This window comes from Nicotiana sylvestris, chromosome 9 (assembly GCF_000393655.2).
Source record: "Nicotiana sylvestris chromosome 9, ASM39365v2, whole genome shotgun sequence".
In the NCBI taxonomy this organism is placed as follows: Eukaryota; Viridiplantae; Streptophyta; class Magnoliopsida; order Solanales; family Solanaceae; genus Nicotiana; species Nicotiana sylvestris.
The window spans coordinates 88,404,649-88,423,876 of NC_091065.1; the positions used below are offsets into that span (position 1 = coordinate 88,404,649).

General features: G+C 37.2%; 2 protein-coding genes across 7 annotated transcripts; one reads left to right on the top strand and one right to left on the bottom strand.

Moving 5' to 3' along the window:
• Window positions 1-1,329: 1,329 nt before the first annotated feature.
• LOC104244745 (peptidyl-prolyl cis-trans isomerase CYP63) lies at window positions 1,330-7,467 on the top strand. 6 transcript variants are annotated; one of them, XM_009800222.2, is made up of 15 exons: window positions 1,331-1,472; window positions 2,626-2,716; window positions 2,795-2,887; window positions 2,984-3,072; window positions 3,748-3,836; window positions 4,511-4,535; window positions 4,647-4,685; window positions 4,759-4,876; window positions 5,024-5,187; window positions 5,310-5,643; window positions 5,747-5,838; window positions 5,923-6,103; window positions 6,218-6,577; window positions 6,660-6,740; window positions 6,940-7,467. In XM_009800222.2, the coding sequence occupies exons 3-15, from the start codon at window positions 2,844-2,846 to the stop codon at window positions 7,304-7,306; spliced, it is 1,983 nt and encodes a 660-aa protein (XP_009798524.1). In that variant the 5' UTR covers window positions 1,331-1,472; window positions 2,626-2,716; window positions 2,795-2,843; the 3' UTR covers window positions 7,307-7,467. The 6 variants fall into 6 exon arrangements, with proteins under 6 accessions (XP_009798521.1, XP_009798524.1, XP_009798522.1 ...); XM_009800220.2 differs by having other exon boundaries at window positions 1,333-1,472; window positions 2,635-2,716; window positions 3,018-3,072; XM_009800218.2 differs by having other exon boundaries at window positions 1,338-1,472; window positions 3,018-3,072.
• Window positions 7,468-9,619: 2,152 nt separating this feature from the next.
• On the bottom strand, window positions 9,620-13,727 carry LOC104242982 (2-methyl-6-phytyl-1,4-hydroquinone methyltransferase, chloroplastic-like). The gene is made up of 3 exons (XM_009798095.2): window positions 12,961-13,727; window positions 11,818-12,124; window positions 9,620-10,026 (listed from the first exon to the last, which is right to left on the bottom strand). Exons 1-3 carry the CDS (start codon window positions 13,515-13,517, stop codon window positions 9,871-9,873), a joined length of 1,020 nt encoding a protein of 339 aa, XP_009796397.1. The 5' UTR covers window positions 13,518-13,727; the 3' UTR covers window positions 9,620-9,870.
• Window positions 13,728-19,228: the final 5,501 nt, after the last annotated feature.

Sequence of the window (19,228 nt, forward strand, 5' to 3'; positions counted from 1 at the left end):
TTATTGATCCAATAAACCTAAGCCCAACATCCCAAGCTCCCTAATTCCCATAGGCTTACGAGTTACGCAACAGACGCCACTACTCTTCACATCCATATCTTTAAACAACACTAAGTGATTGGAGCTTATTTATGCACATCAAAACATGGTTATTTGTAATAGCCGTTCATCCGCAAAATAATTTTCTCCATCTAATTAAGCTTAAATTTAGATCATATGGTGAGGACTTTATATGCTCCATGAAATGACTAAGAAAAACTTTTATTAAACGCAAGTAAGACAACTGAAAGATGGCAGAAATTTGGAAACCATGTTGCCCTCAGGACAATGCCACTTCTTGTCACGTTAGATAGGGATGGTGCGATACCGAAATTGTCCTGAATCGTACCATACCAAACAAAAAAATACCAAACCGTAAGAACTACTTTGGTACAGTATTTGGTATGCACAATTGATAAACCAATACCAAAATACCAAAATGTAATTCATAAATACTGTACCGAAGTATCGAACGTCCGCCCCTACTTTTAAGAGTGTAATTAATGATTTTCTAGTTAGTAAGGAGCCAACGATTGATAAGGAAGCAAATCATAGAGCCCCTTAATAAGATGTCTGTCATTAAGTGCGACTATTTCTATTATACAAAGAACCTTGAAAAAGTTCTCCATTATTGAAAGAAAAGAAGGAAAGAATAATATTTTAGCACATTTATATGAAAAAATCTTAATCATTATATTAGCATAAATAGTAAATATTTCAAGTAGAACTTTTCCCATACTGTACACGCGAAGATAATGAATAAAACCAAATAAAGTTAATTAGCATAAAAAGGAGTCTAGCTTCTTCTTGTTTAAAAAAAAAAAAAAAAAAAAACTTTTTACACTTTTTAAAGGCTTATTTGGTAACTTCCTAGTATATCATTATTTGTTTGTTTTAGTATCTCTTTGTACCTTCTCATCTCACCATCATCTTGTGGTCGAGATCCTAGGTCTGTAGACATACAAGTACTTCACTTGTGTTTTTTAAACTTGATATTTTCTTTCATTGAATATTTTCGTCCAATATAAATTTATGTTATTTTTAAATTACTAATTTCACTGCTAGCATAATCTAATCACTATGTTATAGCAGCTTATTTGTGTTATTTTTAAAATTTTTATTTCATTTATTATAGATATTTATTTGTATTTATATCTAAAATTAACTAATAGTGTAATTTTTTTAACTCGTTCAGAAATTAATCATAGGAAACTCTAATTTCCCATTATTACCATTGGTACTAGCATAATTTTCTGTGGGTAATAAGTACGTTTACAAAAGAGTGAACACAACACACTGTACGCACACCCTCGCCTCTCATCACTTCCGTCGCGCCTCCGAGGAAACAAATGGACGCTTCTCTTTGTTAGCTTAATCCGCAGCTTTCGACGTCAACTTCACTTCACTGGGAGCACTCAGTTGCTGTTGTATAAGTAAATTACACTCTTTAAGTTCTTGATTTTTTTTTTTGTTCTGTTTCTTGTTATTGTTGTTGTTTCTGCAATTTGTTACTCTTTGATGAAATCTTGCTTTCGTATTCACACCCATCTGCAAATTTTGCGGCTTTATACTGATAAAGAATCTGGAGCATATCGATTCGTTTTATAGCTTCTGCTTTATTAGGGTTTAAGAGTTTCCTTTTCCGAAAATATTAAAAAAGAACCTTCTTTAAAAAACTTAATTTCTCTTCAGCATTCTCTGCAAATTTTGCGCTTTTACAATGTTAACCCGGTGCTTCATCGATCTGTGTTGTAGCTGCTGATTATTGGGGCTTAAGAGTCTGCCCTTTTCCCCAAAAAGAAAAAAAGTTGATATTTCTTTCGTAATTTTTCCATACAAAGAAATAGGTAGGGTTTAGGATCTCTCTGTCTCTCATTGTGTCTGTTTGCTGTAAAGCTTCAATCTTGGTAGAGGTATTCAATTGGTTGAATATGTGATATTGGACAGTTGGGGGTTTTGTGTTTTGTTCTACAGACAAGAAATTGTTATGATAGGTTCTTGCCTAAACACAATTTCCATTGACGGGAGAGAGAAGGCAAATTGATACTTATTGTAAGCAATGAAGTGCAATATACTCAACAAGTAATAGAGGGGTGTCAAATGGGCAGGCTGGGTCAACATTAGGCAGATTAATTTGGACTAAATGGCTCATAACTCTGTAACTCAAACATTTTTTCATTTTTTTCTCTTTTATAATTTTTTTTTTGATGACCGAGAAATCCGTCTGGAGCCGATCCTTTGGACCAACCGCAGCCTTCGAAACTCGGTGGATAATGTGCCCGCCCCTCTACTCTTCTCCACTTAAATACCAGGCTTTGCTTTGCATGGTGTGGGGGCTTGAACCTGTGACCTAAGACACAAATCCACCACCCTTTGCCACTTGAGCTGGGCCCTGGGGCTTTCTCTTTTATAATTTGTCTGGTTACCAAATCAAACTAAGAAAAATAACTTTTATATTCTTTATAGAGAGGGAAAGTGGATGAAATTGCATAGAACCTCTTTTTTTGGTTACATGACTAGATTTTTTATGGGTTAATTTGGGTTGTGCCTGAACTGACTCATAATTGAATTTATTTCCAATTCAAGCTGCTAAAGTTTGGACGAGTTGGGCAGGATACACTTATATCCCAGGAGTGCCATGCTCTACTAGCACCCCCCCTTCCCCCGCGAGTCTTTGGTAGGTAGAGTCTTATTCGAGATTTAGTCTTTTGTTCAGAATATATTCTAACTTGAAATGATATTTCTACATCTTTAGGGCCTGAGATTCAGGATGAAGAAGAAGAAAAATCCTCTCGTATTCTTAGATGTATCTATTGATGGAAATCCTGCAGAAAGAATTGTTATTGAGGTAACATATATGAAGCTTACCAAGCTTCATGGATTAGTTTTTCTTTTTCTTCCATATGAAACTATGTCTTGAAACTGTTTTGATATATCATGCAAGCCAATTAGCCTTTTTTTGGGGGGGAAATGTGCAGCTCTTTGCAGATATTGTCCCGAGGACTGCAGAAAATTTCAGGTCACTCTGCACAGGTATATTGCCTGTAACATTATTTGCTTTGTGGTTTGTGCTAGCGAAGTACTTTGCTTGAGACCCCACTAGGTTCTAAATGTGTGTTAAATAGTGGGATAGAAGTCCTGAGTTATTGTGAAGGGCCTTAAAGAAAATCATCTCTACGTTGCCACAATGTAGGCCTGTGAACACCACTAATAATGCTGGTCCGAAAAATGAGAGACTATCCATTGTTTTATGAGATCCCGTGGCCTTAAGGAAAATAATCTCTGCCCTGCCACAATATAGGCCTATGAGCACCATTCGAAATGCTGGGCGTGCGTTGGGCATTAGTTTCCAACATTGCTTAAGGGAATGAGCTGTTGTCTTCTTATGTGGTTTTGGATAGTCCTCACTTCACGAGTTAGCTTTGGGCTTGAGTTAGACCATGTCCATTTTCTCAACACTGCTAATTATTATATTTTTGGGATGAGGGCAAAGGTTGGTTTAAAAAACTTGAATAGATTCTTATTCATGTGGTGCACTGAATCATTAATAAATCACATATTCTTGGATAACAATAAATCATTGTGAATGGGTCTTTTGATTGGTCTCATCATTTTCACTCTCTACATTAATAGCATTCTCTGTTTATTGACTTACAGTGCTTGCATGATTTGATGGCTGTGGTTTTGATGGTATGTTATGTTTTGAAGGTGAGAAGGGAGTTGGAGTATCTACTGGGAAACCTCTGCACTACAAAGGATGCTTATTTCACCGTGTAATCAAAGGGTTTATGGCACAAGTATCCCTCTCTCTCTTTTTGATACTTGTATTCTTTGTTATCTTTTGAGAATAAATAATGTAGGAATTGGTGTATTCCTTGCTATTTATTCTACCGAAGCTTGGGTTTCATAGGAAATGCAATTGCTTCCTCCAGCTTGATATAAGATAATTCCGGAATTTGGGTTCAAAGTTCACAATGTTTTTTCTTTCTGCAATCCACAGAGAATTACATTTCTAATCATTCAGCCCCATCTTACTGGCCCTCCAATATCATGAGTAAACTTTTTGTTATTTTCTCTTCTAACTTATGGGATTAAAAAGGGGTAGCTACTAATCATAATAAATTCAGACTTCCCCCTTCCTAAAAGAAAGTCAAAACTTAAAAGTGAGAAACATTGTTCAGTTTTTAGTTTCATGTGCTTTACAAAATTTACGGATTTTTGATGCAGTGCAGTAAACGTTGTGCTTGTCATTTATTTCAAATGAGAAATTAATTGTGTAGGGGTGAATATCAGCTGATCTAGTTCATGAACTTTTTGGGCTTGGTTTGATGACTATAGTTGGCATAAAAAATATAGCTATTTTTGCCTTTATATTTCTTCTGTAATCTACATAGGGCTTCTAGATTTTTTTCCCGTAGTCAATATATTGGGGAATAATCATCATCCCATGACTTCTTTTTGTTTTCTACAGGGTGGTGATTTCTCCAAAGGGAATGGTACGCTTTTTCCCCTTCTGGGCCCTGAACTTTCAATTGGTGCAGAGGACTCTTTAACTTCCAAACTCTAGCCCAGACAAGTAAGGCACACGAACTTTTGATGTTTTGCAGGCACTGGTGGAGAGAGTATATATGGAGGGAAATTTCCAGGTAGATTAGTAGTATATATGTTTTGAGTGTTTGATAAATGGTTATATGATGGTAATTCTTTTTCTCCATGTAGACGAAAACTTTAAAGTTGTTCACACTGGGGCTGGTCTTCTCTCGATGGCGAATAGTGGTCCTAATACAAATGGATCCCAGTTCTTCATTACGTTTAAGAGAACTCCCCATCTTGACGGGTATTTATCTGATATACGAGTGCACATTAGTTTCACCATCTTTTATCTTTCTGTAGGCTTGTACTCCAAATCCTACTAGGAGAAGAAATAAATTTGGTTATAGCTATACCTAGTTTCTATCATGAAACATCTATGTTGCTGTTGCAGGAAGCATGTTGTTTTTGGAAAAGTAGTGAAGGGAATGGATTTTGTGAAGAAAATTGAACAGGTAGGGACAGCTGACGGGAAGCCATCTGGGCTTGTGAAAATTGTAGATTGTGGCGAAATGTCTGATGAGAGGAAAGTTAATGATACAACCAAAGCAGAGAAAGGTGACTATCTCTCCAAGCTAAGATGTTCCTAATCTTCTGCAGTGTTACTGCCTCATCTAAGAGATTTTGCTGTGTGGTCTCGTTTCTGTTGTTCATTCCTTTATTTTTTGCCTTGTCTCCAGGGAAAAATAAGAAGTCAGCAAGAGCTCTTTCCCCTGATGATGGTTCAGACAGTCGAGAAAAGGGGAAACACAAAGCATCCACCGACAGAAAGCAAAAGAAAAGGAGGAGATACTCTTCATCTGATTCTTACAGTTCTGAGTCAGATACTGATTCCTCTTCAGGCTCTGACTCAGATTCTGAGCTGGACTCCTATTCTTCTAGCTCTTCAAGTGATGGAAGGCGTAAGAAGAGGAAGAGGTCGACTAAGAAAGAAAGGAGTCGACGTGGGAAGAAAAAAGACGAAAAGAGGACGAGGAGAAGAGTTCGTCGAAGTAAAAGATCGAAACGCAAGCGGTATTGTTTTCTGTTGGCCCCTGTAATCTGTGTTATTATGCTGTATTTTATCGCTGTCTCAGTCCACCAAAGTTTATATTTGTTTTATTCCCATTGCATTCAGGAGCTCTGATAGTTCTAGTGGCACAGACAGTACCAGCAGCAGTGATAGCTCTGATGATGAAAATGACAGGCGCAGTAATTCTACACGAAAAGGTAATTTTTAATTTTATTCATGGAAGTGGAAAAACATGACTTGTAAAAAAAATTGTCAATTTATTCGTTCATCTTATGTTACAGCTTTGGGGAAGAAATCATCAATCCCTCTCAAAGGACAAGCTGCTTTGAAACAGCAAAAGAATCTTGAAGAGGGTGAAGTATCTAAGAATGGTAAGCTTTCGAATAATGGTCATGGTGGGGATGTACCAACTGACAAGACTCTCGCCACCAATGATAAATCTGATCATTCCAGCAGATCCAGGTCCCTTCCTTTACTTTACTGAATGCTTCATGATGTGGTGGTACTTGTGTATAGCTGTTCATATAAGTTTCATATCTTCACAAAGTGAAGTCTTTCTCTTTGCATGATTAACAGAAGTACAACACCAAGTCCCAGAGGGAAGCCAAGACCCAGCTGCCGGAGCAGTCGAAGTATGAGCCCAGCAAAAGTGTCTGATAGACTTGACCATAATGATGGATGTCTTCAAATTGAATCAAAGGAGAGAAGTCTTCCAAAGAGTCCTTCACAAAAAGCTACTCAGCCATCTCGCTCTAGTCCTGGCAGGGATTTATCCAGAAACCGTTCTCCTGATGGAACTTCAAAGCGAATCCGAAAAGGCCGTGGCTTCACTCAACAGTATTCATTTGCAAGACGCTATCGCACCCCATCTCCTGAGCGTTCACCTTACAGGCCTTATTACCAGGGTGGGAGAAATTTTCAGGGGAATCGTGATAGGTACATCGAGTTCATATCTAAAAATTGTCCGTGGAAGGGGCAAGTCTGTTATGCATGCTGAATACATTGTTATCTTTTTTAGGTACTCAAGTTATAGAAGCTATTCTGGGTGTTCTCCACCGGGACGATACAGGCGCTCACCAAGAGGCAGAAGTCCGCCCAGGTTTTCCTTCTGAGTTCCTTTCTATGGTCTTTTTTATGTGAATGTCTCTTCATACGTCCAAAGTATTAGAGCGCTTCAATTTCTTTTCTGTCTATGATATCTCTGAGTTCTTGGTTTACTCTTTTGTTCCATTTAATATTGTAACCATGGAAAAATGACTTCACATCCCTTAACCCCCTTTTTCTTTTTCTTTGTTCAGTAGATATCGGCGAAGGAGTCGAAGTAGGAGTATTTCTCACAGCCCTAGTGCTCATCCTAGGCGTGAGAGGCGTCGAAGTAAGAGCCCTTCACGTAGTGCTTCCCCTACAGATAAGCGGCAGACAATAAGTGACAGATTGAAGTCTCGTCTTGGGCCTCGCGTGGATGATCAGAATTCTCCTACTAGAAGGTCAGCTTCAAGATCTAGAAGCCGCGACTCAACGACTCCTCGATCTCCTGATGCTGTTCCAAGTAAGCACAGTAGAAAAGTAGGATCTGAATCGCCCAGTAGTTCGAGGTCAATCTCCCCAACTCGACAGAGGGGTCTAGTCTCATATGAGGATATCAGTTCCACCGGGACAAACTAATTTGTTTCCTTGAATTAAGCTTATATCTGAGTGACTAAATTTGCAAAAAGCTTATTATTTAGTTTTAAACGTTGTTCCATCAGATGTTGCTAAGCTGGGGTTGTCAACTCGTTATCATTTTTGTATTTCAGTAAACCAGCAGTTAGACATTGATTGTTTTACCTTTTTCCGGAGTCCAGATTTTACATATGGATTTTCATAAATGTCATCATTAATCCGATCAAGACGAATGTCATCATAATTGGTGGTGTCTTGGTCGTTTGGTAGGTGAACAAGTTCTCTCGGGATTATAATGATGGGTTTATAATACAGGGATTAAATAATGACGGGATTATTTAGTGAATATATTTTTATTGGAAGATGTTTGGTTCATTAGACTAAAAATGGGGAATACAATGTATATTATAAAGGGAAAATGCATAAGTACCCCCTGACCTATATCCGGATTTTAAACTACACTCTACCTTTGCGGGGTTTTTATTACTTCCCTAAACTATTTTAAAGTAGAATTATTTGTACCCTTAAAGGACGTGGCAGAGTGTGCATTTCACTCTCCTTTGGGGAGAGTGAGACGCAAGAAAAAACGATTTTCATATTTTTTTGTTGCTTTTTTACCATTTTTTCTTACTCCCTCTGTTTCAGTTTATGTGAACCTATTTCCTTTTTGGTCCGTTCCAAAAAGAATGACCCATTTTTAAATTTAGTAACAATTTAGCTTAAACTTATAATTCTACCCTTAATGAGAAGCTTTTATAACCACACAAATACTCTAGGCCCCTTTTTGACTTGTTTAAGACCACAAATTTCAAAAGTCTTCATTAAACTACGTGCCTAATCAAACATATTTGCATAAATTGGAACGGAGGGAGTACTTTTTTTCCCTTTTCCTTTTCTTTTTTCTTGTCTTTTTCTTTTACTTCTTTTTTCGTTTCTTCTCTAATTCCGGCAGATATTTATTCACCGGCGACTTTATCTTAGTGTTTTTCTTCCATTTATTCTATTTTTATTTTTTCTCTTTCTATCATTTTCACACACAAATTAAACTCTCAAAAAGATCTATTCATAAGCAAAGAAAAATATACTCAGATCGGGATAAAAATTTATCGCCGGGAAAAAAAAATTCGTCGAAAAAAATGGTGTTCTTGAAATTTCGACGACCACCATTTTATGCCACCTGTGACCAAAACAAAAAGAAAGAGAATGAAATAACCAAAAAATGAGAATAATGAGAAATAAGAAAAAAGGATAAGAAAAAGAAGAAAGAATAAAAAAAAATACTAAAAATACATGTGGCAGCGCGTGTACTTCACCACTTGCCAAGAGTTTAGTTGTCTAGTTTTAGGATGGTATTTATTCCATTTAAAAATAGTTTGGGGGGGCGGGGGGTAATAGAAATCCCGCAAAGATAAAGTGTGTAGTTGAGATTCCGGTATAGGTCAGGAGGTACTTATGCATTTTCCCTATTATAAACATGTGTTTGGTGTATACTAGATAATTTGAGATTAATTTTTATTTTCAGTTTTAACCTAGGATTGATTAAAATAGCCTTGGAGAAGGACATCTTTGTCATTTATTCCGGGATTAATTAATCCCTTAATTAATCTTGGATTCAAAAATCCAACCAAGCGCGGGACAAAATTATTCTGCATCTAATTCTGAAATTATTATCTCTTATCCCGGCATGCAGACAAAGATAATATATGCAGAGAATATAACGCAGGAAGTAAATAGTCGCTGCATAAATTAAAAACTGAATATAAAATCAAAGTTATTTGGTTTAGGCATTTTAATTCCGTGAAATTACAGTGTTAGATTTGGTATAGGATAATGTGGAATTGCATTACAAAATTATAATTATATTGTTTATACCGAAAATGAAGTGCCAATCAAATAATTTAAAATTTTACCATCCCTTACTCAAGTGACCCCTAAGATTTGTTAATTCTACTAGAGGTTGCAGTCTTCTGGATTAGGAATTACTGAAAGACTAGTAGTCAAGCTGAAATTTAACGTGCTTATGTTGTGAAACTGAAACATCTGCCTCTATGGCAAAAGTTTCTAACAGGTGATCCTCACAATCTAAACTTAATGTTGTTCATCAACTCCATCACAATCACTGTATCACGATTGTTGTAAAATTGGTTAAAGAATTCACCTTCAAGTCTCAACTATCAATTGACTCAGGCTCTAAATCGACGTGGATAAATTTTTTTAACACTGATCTTTCCATCTCTTAATTGCTGGGAAAGATTTACTGCAGAACAAAATGGAGCATTGGCGGGGTAAAGATACATTCTCACGCACAGTCAAAACTTAAAAGATGAAATTAAGCCATCCAGATATAAATAAAAGGGAGTTCAGTCTACATTCAGAAAACTATCAACTTAAGTCACTAGCCAAGCTAAGATGTCAAACATAATTTGTCGACAAGTAAGCTTTCCAATTAAAACAGATTTATTTGCGCAAAATTCTAGGCATACAAAGGAAACACAGAACAGCGCTAACTAGAACCAGGTGCAGCAGGAGAAGCTGGTCAGCCAGTAATTAGTAAGTTGCTAGCTATCTCACAGAGGTTCGCCTTCAGGAACAACCTGGTCTTTAACCCACATGTAAATAGGAACCAAAACATAGTATGTTGCTGCCATTGCCCCCAGAAGGAACCGCAGCATAAAGACAAATGGATTTACAGGTTTCGCCACATCCTCTGCCTTTGGGCCAAGCTGCAATTGTGACATACAACAAGGTAAATATAAGGAGGAGAAGGAACTTGTAACACTTTTTACCAACTGTATAAAGAAAAAAGAGGCGAAGAAGGTTGCCCAGAATCCAGTGGGATAAGAGGAGATTCAGAAGAAGCCTAACATCATAACATCCACTCACAATTCACTCTAATGCAACCAATTAGAATATTTATTTTTTGATGGCCATCCACTTTGCACCCAAATCCCTGTTACACACCTCTTGACTACGGGTTTAACGTTACACACCAAACCTTTCAAAAGTGTGTCAATGACACACCACTTTTGACCCATTACAGGCGCGTGTTTTACACCGAAAGCAGGTGAGTGAATAATAAAAAAATGTATCTGAAGCCTCATTTTAGCGCCACATATCTAGTTTTTTTTTTCTTCATTTTTTTCTATCATCATCTTCATTGTATGTAACATAAAGAAACAAGCAACAACAATGGTTAAGAAATCACCTGAAAAGAAACCAAAAAAAAAACAAAGAAAACCCAGCAATGGTTAAGAAACCGATTATCTCGATTTCTTGACTCGCAAATCTAAATCATCCTGAATCGGGTTGGTGAAAATTGATTCAAAATCAACCTAACAAAACCATCGATTCTAGGTGAAACAGTAGATTTTAGTAATTGTCGGTCTAGTTTTCCCGAGCGTCGGAGGAGTTCTCATCTCTGGAATTAAAAGAAGTTAGAGTCAAAATCCATAATCAAAGCTTGTTTGAATGATTGTTTTTGTTTTTTCAAGTGCAATTTTGGGTCTAATTGTGTCTTTTTCAGTCTTTTTCTGAACAATCTTTGGTCAAGCTTTCACTGTTCTCGTCCCTGCTCCAGCGATGGAAATAAGTTTTATGGCCACCGGTGGATCTGAAAATTATTGGGAAGATAAAGGGATGAAGGGTGGGTTGGAGGAAGCCGGCGTGCAAGAGATACTCGAGGAGGAGCCAACGTGGAGGTAGGATTGGGGAAGAGGATAAACCCAGGGGGTGGGGGGTGTTGAGGAAGACACATAGCTACTTTATTTTATCTTTTTAAAGCTTGTACATTGGGGTTTATTTTAAGCTTGGGTCGGGTTGTCCATTTTTAATTAAAGAATCGTTTGTTTTTAATTTAAATAAGCGTGTGTATACACAACATTGAGTATTAACTAGGCTGGTCAAAAGTGGTGTGTCATTGACACACTTTTGAAAGGTTTGGTGTGTAACGTTAAACCCGTGGTCAACGGGCGTGTAACAGAGGGATTGGGGTGCAAGGTGGATGGTAAACTATGTATTTTGCCTTTTTTGATTGGTTAAATGTTCACAGTTCAAAGAACCCAATTAGAACTTGTAACTACAACAGTTGAACATAAAGCTGTGTGTTCATGGAACTGTATCATGATGCTAGCTAGATCATCATCCCTCACTCGAAAACCAATATTCTATAAAAAGCCAAATAAAACATTCTTTCTTCAGCAGGCTTCAGTTAATTCCTAAGAAGTTAAAGGTGTCATCTAACATTTTAAGGCAATTCAGTGTGCTTGGGCATATTTAATGCCCTCATATATCATGGGAAAAAAGCACTTCTGCTCGTTATGTAGATATTACAAATGCTCATTCAATCAATTACACCCCCCCCCCTTTTTTATCCAAGACACACACACACACACACAAAAAACAGAAAAAACAAGAAAAATGTAATAATAACAAAGTCATCACGTCAGGAAAAAAAAATTCATGTACTGCTAAATAAGTACTTTTTAGGGCACTGGTGGAGGAAAGTGATAAATTACCTGCAGTGGTGAATCGCCAGGTGTAGACTTTACACCAGTTACAGAACATCCCATGATAAGCCCATGCCTGCGAACCCCACGATACCATTTTGGGCCAATCCTCTTAAGTTGGACATCCTCGAATCCTGCCTTCTCAAACCAGTCTAAGTATTCTTCCTCCTTAGGGAAGAGCATCCACACATCAGCAAAGAAACGCGACAACCAAAAGGTAGGATGGACAGGACCAATTAGGCACGCCTTTCCTCCAGGTTTCAGAATCCTGTACGCCTCTCTGATGCCTCGTTGTGGATCTGGCCAGTACTCAATACTGAGAGGGAAAAGATGATCAAGGAACTTCATTATGATGAATTTCAGAAAATCTTTACAGCTTTTTCAATTGAAGAATGAAAATATTAACATAAATCAATGCCAATATCTACTACCATAATTTTATTTTCATTTGAGCTGGTCATTTCACAACTTCTACTACCAGATGCAGATATAAGACACTTTGATTTCCTTTAAAGAAACTATAGACATTCATGTAGGTTGATAACGGGATCTACTACCATAATTTGTACTTTACTAGTTATAAGTGAAGAATCCAGACAAATTATAAACGACTGTGACACGTGAGTACCGTTATATATTGTCAATGGATTTCTCTAATTTTTTCACATGCTATTGTCAATAGATTTCTCTCAGTTTTTTCACATGCATGTAGCTTTCCAACAGTTCACATTATAGATATACAGGTTGGAGAAGGCGACAGCACAACCCTTGCTTGAAAATGACCATTAGTCCTCTAAATAAAAAAGGGCAGCCAGGTGCACTAAGTTCCCGCTATGCGCGGGATCCGGGGAAGGGCCGAACCACGGCTCGAACCCGTGACCTCATAGCATCTAAAAATCCTATTCAAGCTTTGGGAAAATTAAACATACAAGTGTTGGATAAAGAGTCCAAATACATGGAGAATCAAAACGACTGGTACTCACTAAGACTAATGCTACAGCTAAGACCATTACAATTAATTCAGTTATAATATCCAAACTGAACGGCAATCTATTATACTATATGCAACTCGAAAACGCCCTCTATGTGATAAACAATGATTATAAGAACAAAAATTGAGCTTGAAAAGTTAAAAAGGGAGCAGACATAAACCTTCCAGCAGATACATATCGGTCAGCATAATCAGTTTGGAAGGGAAGATCCTCGGCATCACCCTCAATAATCTTGCATTCTTTCAAAGGCTCCTTTTGCTTAGCCTTAGCAAGCTGATGGGGAGATTGGTCAAGAATTGTAACATTCTTAGCATCCACATGCTTAACTATACCCAAAGTAGTAAAACCAGTGCCACCACCAACATCAACCACAGTCAAATTCCTGTCATTAAGGTGAGCTGGTTCAAGTGCATCATCCCTCATATCCTCAGTCCAATGCCCAGGATTAATCACATGATCATACACAATGGATAAGAACCTATAGAACCAAAATGCCTCTTGCTTGTGTTGTATGAATCTTGGCTGTGAAGCTGGCCTAGATGTTGAAACACTGCACCTTGGACTTAGGGTTTTGATTTTATTACTGGTTATTGATAAACCCAACTTGGTGAATTGATTGCCATTGAAATCTGAACCGACAAAGCCTAACCCATTTGGGGAAATTCTCCTATAAAGACTTAAACTTTCAGTTCCAGTGATGAGCATTGAATTTGCCATACTTACAGAGGGGCAAATGCAAGAAATTAGAAGTCTTCTAATCTTTTGAAGCAATGCCAAAGTCGTCAAAATCGAAGCTTTGCTGAGATATACAGTGAGGAAACCACTCAGGATATCCTAGAAAAAGGGCAAAAAAAATAGTAGCAAGTACTAACCTTGTTTTCAATTGCTCCAGCTTACAATAAATTTTGGTGGACTTGAGTGACAGCTAATAATAAACTATTAAATTGATGAGTATTGTATCTTGAAAAAATAATATTTAGGAAAATAATTATAAAAAAATTATGGACTAATATACAATAAAACAGAACAAAAGTTAATAAATAAATACTTTTTCAATGAAAAATTTATTTAAAGTTTACTATCATAGCAGTCTTAATGGATAATGTGCAATTAATTTTATTTTAATTATGACATAAAATACTCTCAACTTAATGATTTACGATTAAGAAAAAAAAGTAATTTTGAATAGTCAACGATTTATTAAGAAAATTTGAGGATTTACAAGGTTAGTTACAAACAATAGCATAAAGTTCTTTTAGGCGAACCTAGTACGCTAGGCATTGGGCATGTCTGGAGCATAAGTCCCAATGGCCGAGGCGTAAGTCTCACGGAACTAAGCCCCACATATAAGCCCAGGGGCGTTTTACGAGTGTTCCGCCCAGTGGCGGAGGCAAATTTTTTATTAAGGGGTGTCAAAATATATAAAAGTAAGTATATCAGAAAATTAAGGAGAGTCAATACATAGTATATATATATATAATTTATTTTTTACCTACTTATACAGTGTATTTTTCCCACGAAGGGGTGTCATTCTATAAGGTGGCTCCGTCAATGGCTCCGCCCCGGACGAGTCCCAATTCTTCCTTTTAAAACAGAGGTTTGGTCTAAGACTGTCAAACGGATTACGATTTCCGGAATTAATACTTATCAAAATACTTGTTGAACTAAATAATAAAAAATAATCCAAAAGTAAGTTATTACAAAAATCCAAATCCAAACGCTCAATAAATAAATGTGACAGTCTTATAGTCTATGGTAACATTAACAATTGGTGGAATTTTAATCTTCTCATATGATATGTTTGAGAATTGATATATAGTCCATTCGCCAAATTTTTAGGGTCGTTTGGTTTGAATACAAGTTATGCTGGATTATTATATTGAGATTAATTATGCTTGAATTAGTTATCATAGTATTATTTTTAATTGACTGTTTGATATGTTGTATTAATCCTGAAATTTTCAATTTTACTATTTTATCTTGGGATTACTATTCTACCTTCTAGCAGATATAAATTATCTCGGTATTATTTTTAACCCGAGATAACTTATCCCAGGATTATTAATCAAATAAAAACTAAATTAAGGGTACAAATTTTTTATCTGAGGATTACATTTACTTATTTATAGTACCAAATGACCTCTTAGAGTTATATCCTCTTATTTGTCTTCTACTACTCAGTAAGGCTACTATCAAAATAAATGAACATTATAAAGAGTCATCACATCTAGTATGTAACGCCTGAATTGACCAATGAGGCAACATGGAGCATATGTGGAGTAGCCTTTGCCCTCAATGCTGGAATCCAATTTGTGTTAAGGTATCAAATACGGACACCAATGGCTAACGTGGTCGTGCTGAATCCTTCTCATTTTCTTCTTCTTAGTTTCTTTAATTTGACTTGTAGCAAACCTACTTCCCTTGCAAACAAATTCGATTCCGGTCTCTGTCATGAATTGCATTTTTGCTAAGAGCTTAAGTTTTTTTTAAGTTTACTTGTAAAATTTTATTTTTCGCTATTTCGCTGTCGTTCTTGTTGATATTGATTTGTGCTGATTGTTTTCTGCCTTCGTTAGGAGGGACATCACAATCCCAAGAGTTTGAATGACCGTGACATCAACAAAACTAGAATCATATAAGAAAAACATTTATGATAATACTATATAATAACTTCTCTTTTTGGTTTGCCATTCAATAGTGTATACGCATTGGAGTTCGATTAAATCTAGATTCATGCCGAACGTTCCACATGGGGTTAAAGCCTTCCCTAATAAAAACGGCTCTAATACTCATGGCTCAAACCCAAAACGTATGATTAAGGATGACGAAATACTTATCACTCCACAACCTTTGTTAATCTTTTATTAACAGTTCAGAAGCATCTAATATCTTATATGCAATAAAATATTATAAAGATTTTGTTACTTAATATATCTAAGATCGAAATACTCAGTAACCTTCTAGAAAACCTTTTTACTAGAGAGAAACTTTGATAATCAATGTCAGGAGAGGATGTAGGGCAACAAAAACATGTTCATCATAACTCAATAGCTTTAACTCTTAACTCAATAATCACTGTCAGGGATAACTTTAACTCTTAACTCAATAATCACTGTCAGGGAAGGATGTAGGGCAACAAAAACATGTTCATCATAACTCAATAGATTTTGTCAGTTAATATATTAAGATCGAAATACTTAGTAACCTTGTATAAAACCCTTTTACTAGAGAGAAACTTTGATAATCACTGTCAAGGGGAGGATGTAGGGCAACAAAAACATGTTCATCATAACTCAATAGCTTTAACTCAAATTTTATGTATGTGTTTGTTATGCGATTGCAGGAGCTCACTAAACTCGAGGATCGCAGAGTTGATTTAGGAAGAAATTCGAGAAGTCAATTGTAAAAAGATGTGCAGAGAAGAAGGAAGAAGAAGAGAGGGAGAGTAGAATAGAAATTGTATTATTATTCTTGATTGTAATTTGTGTGATACACTATACAACAACAATAATAACACACCCGGTATTATCTCACACTGCAGGGTCCGAGGAGGGTAGTGTGTACGCAGACCTTACCCCTACCTTATGAGGATAGAGGGGTTGTTTCCAATAGACCCTCGGCTCAGGAAAGCATAAGTACCACATTAATGAAAATATAGACAAGAAGGGACAGTACCAAAAAGCCATATAAAAGCAGAATAAAAATAACAAGATAGTAAGGGTCAACAATGAAGGAAAACAACGGTTAATCATAAAAACCTACTACCAATAGAAAGCGAGACTGCATGCCAGTACTACTGTTATGAACACTCTAGACTATCTACTTTACTGCCCTAATCCTCGACCTCCATACCTTCCTATCAAGGGTCATGTCCTTGGTCAGCTGAAGCTACGTCATGTCTTGCCTAATCACCTCTCCCCACCTCTTCTTTGGCCTACCTCTAATTCTCCGTAGGCCCTCCAATATCAACCTCTCACACCTCCTCACCGGGGCTTCTGTGCTCCTCATCCTCCTCACATGACCAAACCACCTAAGCCGCGCTTCCTACATCTTGTCCTTAATAGGGGCCATACCCACCTTGTCGCGAATAACCATATTTCTGATCCTATCTAACCCGATGTGCCCGCATATCCATCTCAACATCCTCATCTTTGCTACCTTTATCTTCTGGACATTAGCGATCTTGACTGGCCAAAACTCAGCCCCATACAACATCGTTGGTCTGACAACCACTCCGCAGAACTTACCCTTAAGTTTCAGTGGTATCTTATTGTCACAAAAACACCAGAAGTGAGTCTTCATTTCATCTATCCCACCCCAATACGATGTGTGACATCTTTATCAATCTCCCCATCCCCTGAATAATAGACCCAAGGTACTTAAAACTACCTCTCATAGGGATAACCTGCGAGTCCACCCTCATCTCCCCTTCCCCTCCTCGAGTCTCGCCACTGAACTTACACTACAAATATTCTGTCTTGCTCCTGCTCAACTTGAAACCTTCAGATTCCAGGGTCTGCCTCCATACCTCTAATTGCGCGTTCATATCATCTCGTGTCTCGTCAATCAATACAATATCATCTATAAATAGCATGCACAACTGCACCTTCCCTTGGATCTGGTGCGTTAGTACGTCTATCGCCAGAGCAAATAAAAAAGGGCCGAGTGCTGACCTCTGATGCAGCCCCATCATAACCAAAAAATGGTCTGATTCCCCACCTACCATCCTCACTCGGGTCTTTACTTCATCATACATGTCCTTAATCAACCTAATATAGGCAACAGGAACACCTCTAGTCTCCAAATATTTCCACAAAATCTCCCTCGGTACTTTATCGTACGCTTGCTCTAAGTCGATGAACATCATATGCAAGTCCTTTATTCTCTCCCTATACTACTCCATCAATCTCCTAACAAGGTGTATAGCTTCTGTTGTCGACTCCCTGACATAAACCCAAACTGGTTCTCGGAAATAGACACACTCCTCTTCACCCTTAGCTCTACCACTCTCTCCCAGACTTTCATAGTATGGCTAAGCAGCTTGGTACCCTGATAGTTATCACTGTATTTATATCTGTTACTTTGAATGAAGAATCAAGAGCTTTCTTAACAGATTCCTTTAGTTAACGGAAGTTAGTTATTGTAACATACTTTAACTACTTTTTGAATCCCTAACTAACTGTGACAACGGACTATTTGGCTCTTTTCTGGACTCAATTCCCTTTTTTACTAATCGTGTATCAGTACTCCCCTCCAATAGAAGATCCTTGTCCAGAACGATCAAATGAGGGAAACTGTGTCTGCAATACAATAACCAGCTCCCATGTAGTTGCATCAGCAGGTAGTCCATGCCATTTAATCAAAACTTGTGCCACAACCTTGTTGCTTCTTTTGATCATTCTTATTTGTAAAACAAGCTCAGGGTCAGGGCAATAAGGACTTGCTAGGTCAATTATAGGAGGATAAGAATTTGGGAGGGAACTTCATAACACTTTTTTTAACAAGGACACATGAACTGTAGGGTGTATCTTTACACCAGTAGGCAATAAAAGAGTATAGGCAACTGGACTAATCCTTTTGATGACCTGAAAGGGTCTATAGTACTTGCCAGCCAGCTTGTGAGATGAATATTTCAAAATTGTTACTTGTTTGTAGGGCCGAACCTTTAAATAAACCCAGTCTCCCACTGCAAATTATCTATCACTTCTATGAGAGTCTGCCTGTTATTTCATTTTGAGTTGTGCCCTTCTCAAATAATGTTTGAGTAGCTGGATTTTCAGTTCTGTATTGATTAATGTGTTTTCAACTTCAGCAGAAGCTAATTCTCCTGGAAGATAGGGCAAATGTAATGGTGGAGGTCTACTGATCACACCCAACTATGCCTTATAAAAAGGACAAAGCGGTCGATGCAAATATAATCCGAGTATTTAGCCCAGAGTCGAATCCACAGGGAATTAACCTATCAATTACTCTTGTTAGACTCCCTAAATCCTTCGTAATCAACGTTCCAGATATTTTGAATAACAATTGGAGATTTGTTTTACTAACTATAACTGAATGAAAACAAGTAAACTAAGAGCTAATTATGACTGGGTTGTATGCAAGTAAGAGAAGGATCTAAGGTTATGATTTCCCCTATTGATGGTATTCCTTTCTGTTATGTTTCGCATAGATATGCCTAATCGTCTCTATCGATCATGAGCACTCTTATTATCGTAAATCTCTCCTGAGTAATCATGACAATTTACTAGACGCACTCTCCCGAGTTACGCTAGCTGGCTTTTATTACAGCTCACTTTAAATCGCACACAAGGCTTCGTTATCCCTAATTCCGCCTTTAAACCCTTGGTTATTGATCCCTCATATACTTTGGGAGTGGTGTTGCTCAACAATTACCTAAATATGCACTCTCTCCCGAGTAATACATA